The sequence below is a fragment of the Danio rerio genome, chromosome 7 (genome assembly GCF_052040795.2).
Source record: "Danio rerio strain M-AB ecotype USA chromosome 7, GRCz13ab, whole genome shotgun sequence".
NCBI lineage: Eukaryota > Metazoa > Chordata > Actinopteri > Cypriniformes > Danionidae > Danio > Danio rerio.
The window spans coordinates 15,329,658-15,350,687 of record NC_141027.1 but is presented as its reverse complement, the minus strand read 5'-3'; the positions used below and the strand labels follow the sequence as shown (position 1 = coordinate 15,350,687).

Below are 21,030 nucleotides of genomic sequence, written 5' to 3'. Positions count from 1 at the left end.
TTGTACAGCAGTTATTAATCATAATTGAACATTTACTAATGCATTATTAACATCCAAGTCCATGCTTGTTAACATTAGTTAATGCACCATGAGTTAACATGAACTAACAATGAACAACTGTATTTTCATTAACTAATGTTAACTAGCATGAACTAATACAGAAGTAAATGTATTGTTCATTGTTTGTTCATGTTAGTAAATGCATTAATTAACATTAACTAATGAACCTTATTGTAAAGTGTGACCAGAGATTTTATAATGTGTCATGAATAAACTCAAATAAAAATAAATCTCTACAGTTTAGGAAAAAAAAACTTTACACTTTACAATAAGGTTGTTTTAGTTAATGCATTTACTAAAACAAACAAACACTGAACAATAGACCATTTCAACGTGGTGACGTCATTGGCCCTTGAACATTTCCTGCTTGTTGTCACATTATTTCATTTCTGTAACAAGAGGCGATTCAATCATAACTTAATGTTATAACAGCCATTGTAACATTATTTATCAATATGTGGAACGTATTTGACTCTCAGAAGCTACGGAAGTTTAAAATGTAAAACAGGAAATATGTCAGGACCATTGTTATTGTTTACCTCCTTCAAAATAGTCTATACATTTATTATATCATCTGATTGTGTTATTTACACACTATGCTATCCAAACCATGCCCAAGCCCGTTTCCTGGATCGTTTGAGAAGTGTGAGTGCTCTGAATCAGGCTTTGGCCGGCCCTGGCCCGGTTGGAAGAGGTGTGCCTGAGTGCGGTTCACTTGGGCTTGCAAAGCACGCCTGAGCCCGACACTGAAGACGAGACGTGAGTTTTAAGGGACTGCTTCATATTGATTTATTAATCATTCTTACTGTTCATTGAACGCAAACTGTCGTAGATTGTTAAAGACGCAAACCCCTCACTGCAGGACAGGTGCACCTTCAGCAAACCTCCTAATTCCTGCAGCACGAGGAATTTATGATTGTTTATGAGCGTCAAAAGGGGCTGATTTATTCGGCGAAATATTTAACTGTCTGTCACCGTATCCCAAACCACTAAAGTGATATAACTAAAGAGCGCTTCTAACTGAACAGCTAATCATCGATAGCGTAATTGAGCTCAGGCGCGAATGCAATGTGAGTGTGGGCTGTCGGGGGTGACGGAAAGGGGGACAAGCGTGATTCGGCCCGGTTCAAGGCAACTGTACATAGTGTGAGTACGCCCTAATGTTAACAAGCATGCATTTTTATGTTAATAATGCATTATTAAATGTTGAACTATAATTAATAAATGCTGTACAAGTATTGCTTATACGTAGTCCATGTTAATAAGTGCATTAATTATTGAACCTTATAGTAAAGTGTGACCAAACTGGCAGGTGTGGTTGTCAGAATTGTACTATTAAAATGTACTAGAAACCAAGAAAGGAATTTCACATTTTTACGGAAAACCACTGAAATTGATTCATTTATATAGTTATTTTGAACATCAAACCTTTGTTTTACAGACAAAAAAGCAATCATTAGCATGTGGTGATAAGTGTCATATGACAACCACTTTTCTCAGAAGCAATAAACATTTATCAAAAATAAATGTAACAAAAAAATTATAATAAAATGTATTAAGTAATGCCCTACAATTAATGCAACTCAAGCTCATCCTGCATGTGGACGCGATTTATGTGGGCAGAGGTACATATGGCCGCATTGTATTTTTTTAAGCGAACGCTATAGGGCGGTGTGACGCCGCTTCTCTTCGCGCTTGCCTGCTGACAGCTCACCTCCGTGTAGAGGGCTTTCCCGCCACAACCAGTTTGTCCGGTTAGCTCGTCGTGTACGTCGGCAGAGTGGAGACCCGGAGGGGAGCCGATCGCCACAACGGCGATGACCGGGTTTGTGTCCGTGGAAGAGCGGTTCAAGAAATCAGGTAAGACAAAAACAGAACCCAAAAAATAAAGTGAACGAGATTTAACACGTAGAGAATGTGGTGTAATCCAAAAACACGGTCAAAATAAGACGAGGGCTTTTCTTTTTTTTTGATGGCTTTTGTAAATCGTTGCTTGTTTTTAGAGAAGCGTGCATGTGAGCGGGCAGGTCAATAAATAAAAGTGGTTGGGTTTAGGGAAGGAGGAGGAGGAGGGTGGGTTGGCCGATTGGTCGGTCGACCAGTCAATCATTCAGTCAGTCGGACAGACGGTCGCTCGACAGCGGCCTCCGACGGCTTTACACAAGAACAGCATGGGCGTGAACGGCGCTCGCAAGATGGGTTCGAGATGCGAAAATGCGCACACAACGGCCTCTCGCGGATTTGTAAAAACAAAAACTGCACCTCTCGAGAGGTTTGCAGGACTACGTTTCCGGAATGAACCTGGGTTGAATTAATGCCTTAGTAGGAAGTAATGCCAACAAAAAAGCAAGAAAAGTGTTATAAAGGGATTTCTGGGAACGGTTACTCACTGTATATACAGTACTATGCAATAGTTTTAGGCCACCATCTTTCTGTTGTTTTACTAATAGTATAATGAGTATATGTGATTATTCACCAAACCAGTCAAACAAGTGTAATGTTTTGAGTAATTAAAAAAAAAGATATTTATACAGGGTGAATACATTGTCTTTCAGTTGATGTATGGTTTGTTAAGATAGTTTAGAGTTTTATTTATTTTAGTTTTAATTATTTTAGACGTGAAAGAATGTTGGAAAGAGGCTGGTTCTACCAGTATTGTTAGCAATCTTGTCTAAATAGATGGAATTGTGAATGTTGAAACGTACAGACAGGTTTTTATCCATTATGCCATTATGCTAATTGTAGTGAAATCCTACTTAGAGAAAGAAAACAGATGATGAAACACAGACAGTCATGAAATGGCCTCCACAGGGTCCAGACCTGAATATTATTGAGGCTGTATGAGATCACCTGGATAGAAAAGGAAAGCTATGACCGTCTAAACCTAAAGAAGAAGAAGCCTGATACTACACAGCACATTATTTCAGAAAATGTCAGGACAATTAGACCAAAACAGTTCAAGCTGTGCTGGAATAGTGCTTAGGACTTTTTCACAGTATATTAAGGACATAAGGACATAGGATTTCTACTCTAGCATATTTACCGTTTTTTTTTTTTTTTTACATTCAAACACACAGCCATTTTTACAGTGTATGTTCATAAAGTGAGTTGAAAATGCTAATAAAGTTTAACTAATGATTAAATAATTAGTGTTTTCTCTCGTGCAGAAAGAGCTGATGGTCCTGCAGCAGGTTTACCGGGCGTTTACTGTCGACGCTCTTGTGTCCTCGCACCCTCTGTCTTCACGAGAAGATGCAGTCAACACCCCGCAGCAAATCGAAGAGCTGTTTGATGCCGTAACATACAGCAAGGTTGCATCATGTGCCAAAGACAGCTCGAAATATCGCTGTTAAGCAATGTTTTTAGACAACAATCATTCTTTGTTTTTACAGGGGGCTGCAGTGCTTAGAATGCTGTCTGAGTTTCTGTCCGAGTCCGTCTTCGCTAAAGGACTTCATGTATGTCTAAATGGTTGGAGGTTTTGATGTTTATGCTACTGAGTGACTTTTCCTCAGCAGATCATGTTTGTATGTGATTTCCACAGAACTATTTGCAAGAGCATGCTTACAGCAACACAGTGTACACAGATCTCTGGAAAAAACTGCAGGAAGTAAGTTAAAAAACTGATGTTAATACTTTAATCCTTGTGCGTCCTTATTGACATCTCAGATCCAAACAGAAATCTGATTTATGGTCATGTATGAACTTATTATATACAGCTGAAGTCAAAAATATTTGCCCTTCAGTGTTTTTTTCCCTTCTTTTTTAAATATTTCCAAAATGATGTTTAACAGAGCAAGTAATTTTTCACAGTATTTCCTATAATATTTTTTCTTCTGGAGAAATTCTTAATTGTTTTATTTCAGTTAGAATAAAAGCAGTTTAAATGTTTTTAAACCATTTTAAGGTCAATAAAAGTAGCTCCCTTAAGCAATATTTTAGTTTGGAACGTCTACAAAACAAACCATTGTCATACAATGAGTTGCCTAATTACTCTAACTTGCCTAATTAACCTTATTAAGCCTTGAAAATGCACTTTAAACTGAATACTAGTACCTTGAAAAATATCTGCTAAACTATTGTTTAGAAATGTGTTAGAAAAATTATTTCAATGTGTTGTTAAAAGAATTTCAATGGGCTCTATGCACAGCTAGAGTTTTAAAGCCAACGATAAACTTCCGGTGAAAGCTTAATGTGTTTATTTTCAATTTCACAAGGCTGTTTTTACAGCATCAATGTTGTGATGTAATTACCATACATTCAGTTAAATCGATTTAGGCATTCATTAAGTTGGTCAAGCGTAAAACGAGATTAAAGACCGCTGTAGCCACTAGAACCGTCAGTAGCAACAGGTGCAGAAATTCAATTGAAAATACTGGGGTAAAATAAACATATTTTAAAGACATGGCGGGGGGAATTTAATGCAGTGCTTCTTGTCTGATCTGACACCCACTTCAGTATATCTAACAGGCAGTGAAGATCACTGATTTTTAAAGAAATCAGATCTTAAACATGACAATTTTGTAATGGAAAGACGGTTCACTGGAAGAACTTAGGCTGCCTGGCTAAAAATTAAAAGTCTGTGTGCATATAGCCCATTGTTAAACTTAAATTGTTAAACAGAAATTGGGGAAAAATATAAAATAATACAAATTTAACAGGAAAGTTAATAATTCTGACTTATATTGAGTTATAGTAGCTATGCTAGTACATGTATAAGTCTTAACTTAATTTAAGTCATAAGTATGCCCACACGGAATCTGCGTGCACAGAAGTCCACAGATTTTCCACAGATTTCCGCAGATGTTTGGACCATCATTCATTTTGTTTATTTACTTGAATAAATGTGTGTAAATCTATATTTATTCAGTTTTTAAATTAAATACAGTAATATTATTGACTAATATGAAAATGTTTATCTGATTTATGTACAATGCAGTTTGTAAAGTAAATTTTTTTTGTTATTTAGTAGATATATTATATGAGAGACTTGCTTTATCAAATAAATTAATCTAATTGGATTTGCATTTTAAACATTAAATAAAAGTTAAAAAGATATTCTTTCATATATTTCATTAAAGGTTTTAGTTATGATACTCCCAAAATAATTCTGCAGAAATCCCCAGATTTTTACCAAAATTCTCAGCAGAAATAGCAAAAACCGTCCGCAGATTCCATCTGGCCCTAGTCATAAGTATATTATAAGCTCGATTTCTAATTCTAATGGTTGAAAAACACTACATGTAAATGTCCATTTATATATATATATATATATATATATATATATATATATATTTATATAAATGGACATATATATATATATATATATATATATATATATATATATATATATATATATATATATATATATATATATATATATATATATAAATAAATAATCAAAGTTGATTTATTGGCATGACTGTAAAAATACAAAACTATCAAAATAATAGAATAGAAATAAAACATCATTAACAATTTCAATCTAATAAACAGTGTACAAATAAAAACGGGTCATATACAGTGTCTGTAAACATAAATTTGTATGTCAAGTTTGTGATTTGCATCTATTTGTCGTTTTCACTTTTGGCAAAAAGATGCATTTTTTATGAAATTTATTATATTTCACCTACATTCCCCCCAAAAATATAATAATGTGTTACAATTTATGTAGTTTATGATCATTTACTTATCCATGTTTTGGTATTTTATTGTAGTAAAGATTATTAAACTGATTAAAAAATAATAAAAAAAAGAATATTATTGTAAAAATTATTAAAATATAATACTTTATTACAGTATATTTATCTTTTTTTTAAACGGCACAACAGCGGTTATATGTTTTTGGTATTTTATTGTGGTAAAGATTATTAAAATTATTTTTTTAAATGATTTTATTGTACAAATTATTAAAATATTTATTCATTTTTATTTTGGCTTGAGACTGATTTATATTTCTGCATCAAGCTATCAAGCTCAGGCATATGCTCCGGTGCAGCCTGCATAGGGTTGCATAGCCCGCTCTGTGACTGATGCGCACTTCTTAAAAAATTTAACTACACGTCGCAATGACGCGTAGCGCAAGCTCTGTGATGGGTCGGCTTGGTACCGATGACGAGCGCTGCCTGTGCTGAGAGCCGCGAGCCCGATAGAGCAAGTCTTTACAAGTGTCGAGTCCCATGAGCTCCTCCACAAGGAAACTTTTGTTTTGTGTTTACCTTATGATTAAAGTTGTTGCACGCCCGCTGGTTCCCGCCTCTGAATGAATAAATAAACAAAACACCCACGAAGTAACTCGACACAGAGGAATGTAAAAACCTTCTGCCATCTAGCGTTTTGGAAGTGTTATTACACAGCAAAACAAACAGCAAGCAGAATTATAAATGCACGACTACGCTCAAGGCAGGCACAGTCACGTCACTTGACACAGAAGTACACTGTAAATCAGCCATTAGTATTAATCTGGGGTCGCCACAGTGGAATGAACCGCCAACTTATCCAGAATATGTTTAAAGCAGCGGATGCCCTTCCAGCCTCAACCCATCACTGGGAAACACCCATACACTCCCATTTACACACACTGTGCCACCGCACCGCCCTTTTATTAAAATGTGATACGTTTAATTATACTTAACATTTGTTTAATTGACACACATTGTTAAATGTTTCTGTTTTGGTATTTTTTTGCAGTCAAGATTATTAAAATTCTTTTAAAAAATAATATTATTGTAAATATTATTAAAATGTAATACTTTTAATTATATGTTAATGCAAAGTGTGTGTGTAATTTTCACAGCCATAACTTCAGATTTAATTTGATTTCTATATAATTTAATTCAGGTTGCAGACTCTGATGGAAACGTTCATCTCCCAGCCTCAATAGAGGAAATAATGAATCGCTGGATTCTTCAGGCGGGCTTCCCTGTTGTAACTATTGACACTCATACAGGAAGTATCTCTCAGCAGCACTTCCTGATTGACCCAGAGGCAGTAGTAAACAAACCATCTGACTACAAGTATGTTTACATTGACTAATCTGAAAACACCCAAGTCCTGTACTTATAAAGAGTTCGGTTTTAAAGTATACTGTGTGTGTCTTCAAAATGATGCAGTTACGAGTGGTTTGTGCCCATCACGTGGATGAAGAATGGCAGAAACATGGGCCAGCACTGGCTCCTTAATAAAAGCACTTCATATGAGCTCATGAAGACAGAGACAAACTGGATACTGGCCAACCTGAATGTCACGGGATACTACAGAGTTAATTATGATTCCCAGAACTGGGAACGTCTCATTAAACAACTGACTTCAGATCATCAAGTGAGTATCTTATAACCTGATTGATGTTAAAACATTCAGAATATTCATACAGAATATACTTTATTTACATATCATTCATATACATAAATGAATACTTAAAAATTTTGGTCCCACTTTATATTAAGTGTCCTTAACTACTTTGTACTTGCATCAAAAAAAAAATACAATGTACTTACTGTTTATGATGTATTTGAGAACACTTGTGGTGCTTTTGAGTTGGGATAGAGGTTGGGTTATGGACAGGGATGGTGGTATGGGTAGGTTTAAGGGTGGGTTAAGGTGCAAGGGATGGTCAACAGTGTATTTACAAATGTAATTACAAAAGTTAATTACAGATGTAATTACATACTTGTATTTAATCAAGCATAAGTACACAGTAAATACATGTATTTACACAATAAGTACATTGTTACAAACTATTAATTTCTGTGTAAATACATATTAGTTAAGGCCACTTAATATAAAGTGGGACCAAAATTTAAAATATATATTTTCAAACAGCTAAAAATGTCATCAAAAATAATATTGCAATTACTGCAATTAAATTTTCAACTTTCAATTTTTAAATTTAAAGATGTGGTCAGAGTAGAGATTAATGACGTACAATGAAAACAAAACAAAAAGAAATACTAGGATCTTTTAACTAAAGATGGCGTGTTTCAAAACGTAAAATAAAGTGGTAGAAAAACAGTTTAGATCTTTTTTTATATTTAATTAATATTTAATATTTAAAATGTAAATATCATTAAGTAAAACCATTGTTTTAACTTCAGAAGAGTTTGAAATAAATATTTGAATAAACCTGATGAACACAACAATTAAAACATTTGTTACTTTGACAAACTGTCACCACCAATCATTTTCTGGAGAGAAATTTGAAAAATTATAGTAATAAAATTAAATTAAAAATAATAATTATATATACACTACCTGACAAAAGTCTTGTCATTGATTCCAGTTGTAGGAGCAATAAATAATAACTTGACTTCTAGTTGGTCATTTGGAAAAGAGGCAGAAGGTAGATTTTTGAACTGCATCCCAATTATCACAAATACTGCAGAAGGACTATTAAAACCCGCATGGAGCCAAGATTCTCACAAAAATCAGTCAAGTTTGGTAAAGAAAAAACATAGTTTGGGCTAACTTTCAGTATAGGGGGTGTGAGAGAGATTTGCAGAGTGGATGGCAACATCAACAGCTTGAGGTATCAAGACATTTGTGCTGCCCATTATATTACAAACCAAAAGAGAGGGCAAATACTTCAGCCTCCACAATAAAGTTCCTGAAAGCAAAGAAGGTCAGGGTGCTCTAGGATTGGCCAGCCCAGTCACAGACATGAACATTATTGAGCATGTCTGGGGTAAGATGAAGAAGGAGGCATTGAAGATAAATCCAAAGAATCTTGATGAACTCTGGGAGTCCTGCGAGAACGCTTCCTTTGCCATTCCAGATGACTTTATTACTAAGTTATTTAAGTCATTGCAGAGATGTATGGATGCAGTCCTCCAAGCTCATGGGAGTCACACAATATTTATTCTTTTTAAACTGCAGTATGACTTTATATTCTATACTGTACATTATTTCTTGTAAGTGACGAGGACTTTTGACTAAGCAAAGTCAAACCTTACTGTCTTAATTAAATAATGAAAAATCAAGGCATGATCATATTTTATTTTGGTAAAATAAGCGTATTTGAGAGGACCTTGCCTTTCATATAAGCCACTTCTGTTACTGTAACGAGGAGCCTGACACGGAGGGATCCATTTGCAGTATATTTATTAAACACAGTTCAAACACAATCATACAATACACACTTACGTGCGAACTCACATCAGTAGTATTCAGTATGGGTCTAAGGGTTGGCGGCTGGCTATCAAGGAGTGATATAGCAGGCATGGATCAGTGGCAGGCGGCGTGGTTCAGAGTCGGGATATCAGGGTTAGTTCAGGGCAGGCGGCGTGGATCAGAGTCAGAGTACAAGCAAGGTTCGGGGCAGGTAGAAGGCAACACAAGGTGGATAACAGTCCAGGTAATACACGGGAGATCAGGCAAGGAGATAACGCTCAGAAATGTCAGACAGGGCAGAACAAGACTTCGCAAAGGGCTGAGAGTGAGAGTTGCTTATATGTGTGAGCGTGGGTCGTTAGTGTGATGTGCTGCAGGTGCGTGTGGTTATCAGTTACTGAAGATGACGTAATGCTTAGAAGTGCGGTGATGGTGGCCTCTGCTGGCCAGCGAGGGGAAGACTGGGACTGAGTCGGTGAAGTCAAGTTGTTGTTTTTTTGTTGTTCCTAAAACTTGGATAGGACTTTTGTCAGGTAGTGTACATGTATGAATGCATAAAAATGTTTGTTTTGTTTTACAAAAGTGTTTGTTTTGGATTTTTTTAGGCTATTCCAGTTCTCAACAGGGGTCAGATTATTGATGATGCATTTACTTTGGCGAGGTAAGCTAACCCCAGTGACAATTTATTGATGGAAACATTTTTAATAAATCAAGCTTTTAATAGTTAAATAATTAACCGTCTGATTCTGACCATTCAAAGAGCAAAGATTCTCAACATAACCATGGCTCTGAGAACAACCCAGTATCTCTCAAACGAGAAGGAGTACATACCGTGGGAATCTGCCATTAGAAATCTGGAATACTTTTTCCTCATGTTTGACCGAACAGAAGTCCGTGGACCTTTGGAGGTATAGAAGTTGACTTAACATAGGGTATCTGATGACAAAACAAGCTAAATGAAATATGTACATTTCATTATTGAGAGAGTATGATCAATTCAACACATAATGCCTTAATATTTGATTATTTATCAAGGCTTACCTGCGGAGAAAGGTGGAACCACTTTTTCACTACTTTAAAGTCATCACATCAAACTGGACTCGGAAACCTACGAGACACATGGACCAGTAAATACACTTTTATCTCTCTCATGGTTTAATTCATATATTAACACCACACACTTTTCGGCTATAAATTAAAACTTTTATAAAGGTCATGACAAACCAAGTTGTTCTAGAACTACATTGCTTTATTTTCAATGTTGTAAAAACAATTGAGTTACCTTAATCGATTTGAGTTGGGACAACATGAAGGAATTGTGAGGGACCCAGCTTTTTTTTTTTTTTTTTTTACAGTATATGACAATAAAATTGTTAAACATACTATAATATACTATATACTATATACTAAACATACTATACTATATAACTTTATAAGCATTAAAAGTAATATTCACTGTAATTAAACTGATGTTTAAATTCTGTCGATTTACTCAACCTTTACTTGAAAAGGTTTCAAACCTTTATAAGTTTCTTTCTTTTTGTTGAATCCAAAAGGAGATATTATGAAAAATGTTGGAAACCTGTAATCATTTCCAGTAGGCAGAGGATGTCAACGTGATGTTAGATTGACGCTGTAACCCAACGTCAGGGGATGTTGCATTTTGTTTAGAAATGAACAAATCAGGTTGAGAACCCAACATCAGGCCGACGTCAATGTCCAACGTCAGACAGACGTTGCATATTGGTTATTTCCAATGCAACCTAAAACAACAAAATATCAACGTCTAATAATATTACAGCTTGACGTTGTGTGGACATTACCAATACGATGGTATACCTGATGAATAAATGGCAGTATTTGATGTCAATATGATGCTGGTTTAAGATGCGTGCTCGATGTTTGGTCACTATCCAACACAACCCCCAATAACAACATCACTTCATATCTTTATTGGACATAAAAATAACATTGTTCTTAGTCTCTAGTGACCTAAATATAACCTAATATTAACATCTTATGACATTGTGTCTCTGCTGGGTTGACCCCCATAGTATTTGTATTTTCCACTATGGAAGTCAATGGTCACCGGTTTTCAGCTTTCTTCAAGATATATTCTTTAGTGTTCAACTCCTAAAGGTCTGGAACCACTTGACAGAGCATTCATAGTGACCACATGACCACACTAGGTTATCTACTAATTAGCATATACAGTTATTTAAAAAGTCAAGTACAGTAAATATTAGGGAAATAGTGAAAATTCGGTCTGTATCTAAAATGATAGTCATAGAGACAATTATAGGCTTATTTAAAGGGATAGTTCACCCCCAAAAAAGACAATTTGGTCATCATTTACTCATGCTCTGAGTTTCTAAAAAAACAGCCATTCACTTCTATAATATTTCTGTTCTTACTATGGATGTCAATTGCTGTTTTATTTACAACATTTTTCAGAATATCTTGCTTTGTGTTCAACAGAAATAAAAACCTCATAATCATAATCAGAACCACATTAGTGTGAGCAAATTAAAATTTTTGGGTGAACAATCCCTTTAAATCTATAGGTTCAGAGGGGTATATATGATCATAAAAACAAAATTACTATTGTTATTGCTGGTACAAAAACTGGACGTCAGTGAAAAAATGTATGATGTTGATGCTAGTATACACTTTACAATATTGTAAACAGAGAATTGACATTTTTCCACAAAATATTGGTAATATTATAAGTAATGTTATTTATTGAGGTTACTGCTATGTTGCCTGATTTGTTTGTCCTCGATTTATAGATACAACCAGTTGAATGCGATCACAATGGCCTGCAAAACTAGAGTCAAAGCATGTTCAGAGCTCACCAGCATGTGGTACAGACAATGGATGAAGGACCCGAACGTCAACCCGTATGACAACCTCTTCTCTCATCTTAAAATCTGAATTCAGTTCAGTTCACCTCATTATTATGAATACACTAATGTTTAGTTCAATTCAGTAATGAAACTTTAAATTCAAATAATGCTTTCCAGATTTTCACTATGTTAGGACTAGCAGAACTGAGTTGAGTTGCTGAGACTTTTATTAAAGAATGTTGATGTGCTTCCAACTGAAACTGAATATTAAGCAGGGGGCGGTGCTTTCTTTTTGCACATCATTCCCTTGTAGTAAATGTATGGTAAGAGGGGTGTGGTTATTATACAGTTGCTGAAGGGAAGGACCACCACTCCAAATGCAGAAGCAAATGATCGAATTTTGATTAAAGATTATTTTATTCGGTGAATTAACTTGCTCAATTTAATTGTTCACCTAAAGAATAACAATATGCGCTAACAAAATAAACATCGTACATTTTGATTTCATACTTTAACTACTTTTTTAGTTATTTCGATCTGTTTATTCTGAATTACTGATGTCTTTTGAAGCACTGCTTTATAACACTTTGAAATCTTTAAGAATCCTTTATTTTGAATCAGTGGTGTGGTACGCGTATCAAATTGGCAAGGTCCTGTGATTTCAGTAAAAGGTAACATCGTGATATTACTATTTTGAATATTTTTTCTTCAATTCTCCACTTGGGACATCTAATTTATCTAATATCAAATGCATACCAGAAATCATGCAAGTTCACTCAGATAGCCCCCCCAGTGGTGAATCACTGAACAGGTTTAATAGATTTTACACAGCCTGATCTCATGAAGAAACGTAACTATTTTACGTTTTGTCAGTTTAGTGGCTTATTCGTACGAATTCATATGATTTTTAAAAGGAGGCATGGCTCTAAATTAAAAGGCAATGTACTAAATTCTACGAATGAGATTGTATAAATTCATATGAATTAGGCACTAAAGAGTTACAAACTGCCGTGAGATAGCGTTGATTTTACCTCATCTTATATCTGTTTACGAGCTTGTAAACATTTTATTAATACATATGTAAAATTAAAATAACATTAGCTAAAGGTCTCTTATAAAATAATGAATGCTTGAAAATTTATAACAATGTATAGTACGCAAACACTTAAAATTTAATGACATTAGATGATATAAGTGGATTTTTAAGTTACATTTTTAATTTAAAGTTTGCAATAAATTTGAAAAAGCCAATTCTAATGGATGTTTGTTTTGTATTTACATATTTAGCATGTGGTTTTGAACTGTTTCGAATCATTTTGTGAAGCAATTGGTTCAATTGTTTTGAAGCTTTGAAAAGCTCAATTTTGCCCATCTCTGAATTCAGTCTAGGCTAGTTTAATTCAGCTCTTTATCATTCCACAAATTTACTTTTGAGCTCAGTTCTTCAGTTCAGTCGGTTTAGTTCAACGACAGCCAGTTCAGTTCCCATATTAGTTGAAATCAAGTCCACTCCAAATTCATATATTTTTGATTCAGCTAATTTGCTAATTTAGTTCAGTGATTCAGTTCAGTTTAATAGGAGTAAAAGTTCATTTCACTTATGTCTACCTCTATTTTTCTGTTCTTGGGAGTTTAGTTCATGGGATTTCAGTACAGGCCAGTAAAATTCATCTCTTTGTCATTGCACAAATTTGATTTAATCTTGTTGAGCTCAGTGATTCATTTCAGTTTAGTAACAACCTGAATTCAATTCAATCAAGTTTGGTTCACTTTTTTTTAGAGTTCTTTTCATTATAATCACGCATGTTCAGTTGAATCCAGTTCCACTCTGAATTCATTTCATGGCTTTCTTTACGATTGCACTAATTTGTGAATTCAGTTTATTCAGTGATTCACGTCAATTTAATAACAGTCAAAACTGAGTTCACTTATTTCTACCTCTTTTGACTATCAGGGACCACACCACAACCAGTGCTTGTGAAACTTTATTATAAGTTGTTTGAGAGAAGTAGGGAATAGTTATGAAGTTTGAAAGGAGAAGTATGGATGATTATTGAAGTGTGTGTGGTCACGTGATGTGCGTTTTCAGCCTTTTTGGTGTGAACGGAGAGCTGTTCAGAAATGCTGGGTAAAACGCTAGTGTGGATGCGGATCATTTTCATTCTACACTAGTGTAAACGGGGCCTCAGAGTGGGGGCTTCATCTCAAAGGTGAATGTGGAACCTTTAAAAGACCCCCCAATGCACCCTGCATGTGGAAGTGGAGAGAGATGGGGGGGGGGGGGGTGTACAGTATAAATGGATAAGTTTAGAGGGAAATGGGAGGGAGTAAGACTCTGAGATAAATGGTTTAGGGAGGATTCCCCTAAATAGTATAGGAGGGAGGCTGATTGGTTTAGGCATGGCCCTGCCACTGAACTTTTGTTAATTCTTTAACTCTATTTCATTCTGTTTATGGCAGTTTAGTTCAAGTCAATTTCATGGTGAATTCAGCTTAATAATTTTTGTTATCTTTTGTTAAAGTCAGAATCCAAAGCAGTTCCCTTCAGTTCTGTCTATTCAGATATTGTCCAGTAGATTTCAGTTCAGTTCACACTTTATTTGAGCTTGTTTTGACTCATTTAGGCTCAGATCAGTTACTGCAAGTTTCATTTCTCCACTCCAGAGTTCCTTCAGATCTGAAGACTGTTGTCTACTGTAATGCCATTGCTGCTGGCGGTGTCGAAGAATGGGATTTTGGATGGGCGATGTTCAAGAACAGCACTGTAGCTGCAGAGGCTGAGAAACTGATGTATGGTCTGTCCTGCACTAAAGAGCCCTGGCTGTTGAACAGGTGAGACCACATCTTCACACATGAACACTCATGCAAGGTGGCTCAGTGGTTAGCACTGTCACCTCACAGCAAGAAAGTCACAGGTTCTGTCTGGGTCAGTTAGTGTTTTTGTGTGGAGTTTGCATGTTCTCCCCGTGTTGGCGTGGCATCCGTTGCATTTAACATATGCTGGAAAAGTTGGTGGTTCATTCCACTGTGGCAACCCCTGATAAATAAGGGATTAAGCCAAAGGAAAATGAATGAACGAATGAATGAAGTTTTGGCCTTAAAATAAACTGCAGTCTGAATTTACCAATTATAGGCTCTATGCACGAGGACTTTTATTTTGAATAAGCCAGTTCAGGCTCACCGTGTTTAAGATTTTTGGATTTGTTTAAAATCAATGATCTTAACTTCCTGATTGAGATGTAATATTAAAAGTGCTTCTCAGAGCGGACAACAAGCACTGCATTAAATTCCATTGTTTTGCATCATGTCTTTAAGATATGAACATTTATTTTAACACAGTATTTTCAATGGAAAATGCTGCTCCTCACAGCACTCACGTTTAAACTGCCTTTTAGTTTTGCACTTGAACAACTAAATGAATGCTTAAGTCTGTTTAACTGACTATATTTTGATTAAATTAAATTATTGATGCTGTAAAAGAGACCTTATGAAATAAAAAATAGTCACAATACTCTTTCTCCAGGAGTTTATTGGTGGCTGAAAAACACTTCTGTGCATATTGGTGATTTTATAGGATTGATTATTTGCTTATTGAGCAAATCTGGGCATTTTGCTGCAAAGGATTTCTATTACAAATGTTTTGCTTTCGTCAAAAATAAAAAACAAAATAAATGTTCACTACTGTTTTCACAAATATGTTAGACAGCTGTTTTGAATGTGGACAATCTTAAGCAGCAAAAAAGCCTAATAAACTGGAAGAAAATGCTTTTCTTAAACCTTTTTTTCTTGTTTTTGCCCAAATGGACTAGACAAATCATAAATATGGCTTGGTTTTCAGAAATAATATGCTCAATTTTTTTCCTTAAAACAAGCTAAATAATCTGCCAATGTGGTAAGCATTGTAATCTTGTTATCGCTTTGACCTATTTTTCCTGCTTACCCCATAGGCAGATCGTTTAGCTTGTTTTAAGGAAAAACCCACATCATTTTAACGTATTATTTCGAAAAGCAAACCAATTGTTTTTTGCTTGTCTAGAAAATCCCTCTTGATTTAAGAATCTTTTAACATTTAGACTAGAAACAAGAAAAAATTGTGCAAAATGATTTCTGAAAGATAACGTGACACTGAAATGCAGCATTCACATAACAGCAATACATTTTTTTTACATTTATTGAATCAGAAATTTTTTTTAATTGTTATAAAAAATTATATTTAAATATAAAAAAACTATATTTAAGTTTTTATATTTTATTTTAACAAAAAAAGTTAGACAATTTCAGCTAATTTAACAGCCTTTTATCTCTTTTCCACAGGTACCTGCATTACGCGATTGATCCGAACCTAATCAGGAAGCAGGACGTCACCTATCCCATTGTGTATATTGCCAGCAATGTAATTGGCCAGCCGTTGGCTTGGGACTTTTTCAGAGCCAAATGGCAACTTATGACAACAGAGTAATTATTATTATTCATATTATTGTTGTTGTTGTTGTTATTATTATTACTATTGTTGTTGCTATTATTATTATTGCTATTATTATTACTACTACTAGTGTTGTTGTTGTTATAACCACAATTTTTACATAATTAACATAATTATGAGTCATGCTGAAAAAATAAATAAATAAAAGTGGTGCTTTTCTTTCTCTCAGCAAAAACTAGTTCTCATAATCACTTTTTCCCATTATGTGATCTCTGTAGATTTAGAGTCCTGATCCTGGGCATCGTAAAAACCTTTTCCACAGAATTTCAACTGCAACAGGTTTGTGCTATTTGTGCTATATATATATATAAAAAAAAGTAAATATTAATACAATGTATTTTTTACAATGACTTTGTGTTTGTAAAATCAATGTATTTTTTTATACAATGACTTTTAAATGTTTTGAACGAAGTCTTTTATGCTGCATTTATACCCTGTACACTCTTGTTTGCTTGTTAAAACTACTTATTTAAAATGAGCTGAATTAACACAATACTTGAGATTATTTTGGGGACAACTTGATTGTTTTATGTTCAATCCACCTAAATTGGTAAAAACAATTACATTTACTTTGATTGGATTGTGCATTAGAATGTAAAGCAAAACTATTGGTTTCTACTCTTTTAAAAGCATCTGACTAGACTTTTAAACAAAAGCATTTGCAGTATTTTACAAATGCTTAAAAATTAAGGTGCAGTAGGTGATCTGCCAAAGTGCTAACAGGTTAACATCAGTGGTGTGAAGTAACAAATTACAAATACTCATATTACTGTAATTGAGTAGTTTTTCTCAGGAATTGTAATTTACGAAGTAGTTTTAAAGGTACTTTAACTTAAAGATACAATAACTGTACTTTTACTTTCCCTGGACTACATTTTTAGTGCAGTATCAGTACTTTTACCCTCTGGCTTTCCTTCAGCCTGCAGTCTCTACTTTATTTTTTCTTGTCTGTGGGGATTAGAAATATCAGTCCTTTGATTCCTGTCCAACCAAATTGCAAACAGAAGGTAAATCGCATCATAATGAACTACCTCAAGTCATGGGCGATTTATACTTGAAGCAAACTGTTTTAAAGCATTAAAAGTGTCCCAAGGAGGATGTCCAAAATCTTTACATGCATTGACCCAGAAACTGTTTAGAAGCATGTCACTGATGCGAAGATGACGGATGTTTACTGTATGATGACCGAAATGGCCTTAAACACCCATAAGATGTCAACGTGACATCAAACTGACGTTGTAATCCAATGTTATGGGGACGCTGCATGTTGTTTGGAAATTAAAATTGGGTTGATGTCAGAACTCAACATCAGGCCCAATGTCAATGTTCAACGTTCAACCTAAAATCAACATCTAATGAGCTTAAAGATTGACGTTGTGTGATAGTTACCACTATGACGTCTATCAGACGCTGGATTTTGGCTGCCATACCTAACAAATAAATGTCAGTATTTAACGTCAATATGTTGGTTTAAGATGTTGGCTCGACGTTGGATTTTGATGACTTTCTAACACAAACTAAAATCAACCAAATATCAACGTCATTTGACGAAGTTATTGGCTATCAAAATAACGTTGTCCTTAGACACTGGCTAGACATTGAATTTTGGTCACCTTAATTTCATTACCTAAATCTAACCTAATAATAACATCTTATGACGTTGTGTGTCTGCTGGGCAAAAACTAAATGCACTACAGAATGTTACGTTTACACATATTCACAAATTAGATGTAAATGCATCAGCTTTTTGCAGCGCAATACTCACTACTCTTGAGTATTTTTTAAAAGGGTTACTTTTATCAATACTTTAAGTAATATTTACAAAAGATAATTGTACTCTACTTGCACTACATTTTTAGGCAAGTAATGGTACTTTACTTAAGTATGATTTTTCAGTACTCTTTCCACCACTGGTTAACATACAGTATCTTTGAAACACAATCCCTCCCCTGCCATCCGAATGCATTCTTAAAGATGACAGTAGACAACTCACTAGTTCATGTTTTTTAACTGGCAAATTACTTCATAGTACTACAATTCTAGACATAAAACTGTATTATATCTAGCACGTTTTCAGTTGTGTAGCATATTTCATCCATGCAAGGATTACTACTGTATTCTTAGAGGTTGGCCGGCGGTGTGCAGGAATTACACTTATTACTAAGCCACACAGTACTTGCATGCTATTTCAGACAATATTTAAAGTAGCATGGTAAACAATATAGGGAGCGCGTCACAGGTTGTCATTGTTCAAAAATAAACCAATGTGAATACAAAACCAACTTCACCTTAGTAAAGCAGGCTAGGCGGAATAGTGCTGATTACTGATGTTTTGTTGTTGAACTAAATAAAAATCTACATTATCGATGCTGTAAAAGGACCTTATAAAACTGGTCACATCAATCTTTCGCCCGGAAAATTTCAGTGACTGAACAACACTTCTGTGCATATAACCCATTCATAATGAACACAATCTAAATCAGCTTTGCGTGACTAAACACTTTTAAAACATAACATTAACTATCTAAAAGAAATACTTCAGCCATGTTGTCGTCCTTCCTCCAGTGAGCAAAAGTAACTCCCAATATTGAGTCAAGATTTTAATTCATTATTTGATCTTACCGCTGTGATCGTTTCGTCTACACATGAACATTTGGCGAGCGTGCACGATGTATGCACAAATGGCAGATCTGCGTGAACAGAGATGAGTCATTGTACAAATCTACATTTGATGGCAGACAGTTTGGGCTACTTATCAGAATTATGGGAATTGACAATATTTAGTTGGATGAACATTTTTTAGTCTTATGCCTAACCCAAAATATAAAAACACATATAAATATATTTAGATCCTTTACTTTAATTATTACTATCGGAATGTGAAGAGACTTTCAACCAGCACAACAAAAACATGTTTCTGAAGACAATCACCAACTGCACTTCTATCTGAAAAAGTGTAGCTGTCATAACACGTGTTTATCTGTTCCTTACTCTCTCTTTTTTTCTTTTACAAATTGCAGTTACAACGATTCCAAGAAGAAGTTGCAGAGAGTGGCGTTAGTTTGGGCACACATGCAATAGAACAGGCCATCGAGCAAACCAAAGCCAACGTTAAATGGGTTTCTGAAAACAAAGTGCAAGTGATGGACTGGCTGATCCAACAGTCAGCCTGAATGCCCATTCCAAGCAGTTTTGCTATTAAATATTTTCAGATTTACATGACTATTTTATAGATTAATATAATTTTGAAAAATAATTGCACAGAAAATTTCTCACCAATATATTTTGCAGTATTTTATGACTTGCCTACTGTCACTCAACGTGTATATGTATATATGTGTGTATGCTTTCAAATATTTAACATTAAACAAATAAAATTTTATGTTTATCATCACTAATTTAATTTAATTTTGTACTGTCATTTATGATCCAACTGCCATTAACTATTTAATAGTTTGTATTTTAGAAAATCTGTGTTTTTGTTATTTTTATTCATTTATAAAATTTCTCCATGTTTTATTTTAATGTGTTCAAAATGTACAAAAATTAAAAGGATAAATATTTGCTTGTCAACGCAAGTTTTTATAGTTAAAAGCAGAGTAGAAATAAGTTTTTAAGATTAGGGTTCAGTGTTTCTTCTAGGATTTTATCCAGCTGTGGCGGCAGGCCTTTTTTTTTTTTTTTACACAGATCGAGTTTATTTTCTTAATGAGTTATAGGTGTGTTTATACACACCTATGAAAAATAAACCAATGTGTGAAAATAAACCAATCAGAGTCTCATCTCCCATTCCCTTTAAGAGCCTTGTGTCGCGCCATAAGTGCATTTGCAATTTACATGACGTAAAGTAAGTGTAAAGTAAGTGTAGGTGGAAAAACTGACCATTTCACAAGCAAGAAAACAGTTAAACAGAGCATCTACCGCGTGAGAATGAGAGATAAATAATCTACTTTCACTTTCGCTCTCGTGGACAAGGAAACCTTTACTCACAGACATCACTTAGCCTATAAATAATTAATTTTGTTTGTTAAGCGCAAATATTTGTTTCAAAACTATTTCTAAATTCAGTTCTAATTTCCAGCAAATGAATAAATGAACAATATTAACGAAGTGTGGTTAAAAACCTGAGTTATATCCTAAAACACATGCTGTGCCCCATATGGTCTAAAACCTGCAGGTGGGCAAATCTAAGCTTGTTTTTAATAAAACAAATATAAATATGGATATAATAAATATTACAGCTAATAATAATAACATTATACAAAACCAAATTGTTATGAATGAACTGAAAAAGCCTTGCGAGATGAAGAAGACAAAGCAGTGGTTTTTCATATTTATGAACTAGAAAATAATATGTTTTGTAATATTTTAATCCTTTATATTTATATCCTATATCTATTCTTATTATATCATATATATATATATATATATATATATATATATATATATATATATATATGTCCTTAATATTTAAATTATTTCATATGTAAAATATTTGCGTATTGTTCTACATCTTGTGCGTATTACGCAGTGTGT

The 21,030-nt window shown here is 34.3% G+C and overlaps 2 protein-coding genes across 7 annotated transcripts in view; one reads left to right on the top strand and one right to left on the bottom strand.

The window, feature by feature from the left end:
* Positions 1-19,897, top strand: part of anpepla (alanyl aminopeptidase, membrane like a) — a 30,338-nt gene extending 10,441 nt beyond the window's left edge. Inside the window, exons 7-19 of one of the 2 annotated variants that reach the window (XM_087260698.1) lie at positions 3,228-3,371; positions 3,453-3,518; positions 3,605-3,670; positions 6,901-7,076; positions 7,173-7,380; positions 9,771-9,826; positions 9,926-10,073; positions 10,201-10,292; positions 11,955-12,065; positions 14,676-14,843; positions 16,326-16,466; positions 16,713-16,773; positions 19,515-19,897. In XM_087260698.1, the coding sequence (XP_087116824.1) occupies positions 3,228-3,371; positions 3,453-3,518; positions 3,605-3,670; positions 6,901-7,076; positions 7,173-7,380; positions 9,771-9,826; positions 9,926-10,073; positions 10,201-10,292; positions 11,955-12,065; positions 14,676-14,843; positions 16,326-16,466; positions 16,713-16,773; positions 19,515-19,667 (1,590 nt within the window). In that variant the 3' untranslated portion in view covers positions 19,668-19,897. Of the gene's footprint in view, positions 1-613; positions 3,372-3,452; positions 3,519-3,604; positions 3,671-6,900; positions 7,077-7,172; positions 7,381-9,770; positions 9,827-9,925; positions 10,074-10,200; positions 10,293-11,954; positions 12,066-14,675; positions 14,844-16,325; positions 16,467-16,712; positions 16,774-19,514 lie in introns of both variants that reach the window. The other variant, XM_087260699.1, reaches the window with a different exon arrangement.
* mespaa (mesoderm posterior aa) overlaps positions 1-21,030 on the bottom strand; it is a 61,634-nt gene that overhangs the window by 25,850 nt on the left and 14,754 nt on the right. For 4 of the 5 annotated variants that reach the window (XR_015494913.1, XR_015494911.1, XR_015494914.1 and 1 more), the window contains exons 2-3: positions 10,207-10,273; positions 9,997-10,065 (exon numbers count right to left, since the gene is read on the bottom strand). The gene's annotated coding sequence lies outside the window, so the exon portion shown is untranslated. Of the gene's footprint in view, positions 1-9,996; positions 10,118-10,206; positions 10,274-21,030 lie in introns of those variants that run through there. The other variant, XR_015494915.1, reaches the window with a different exon arrangement.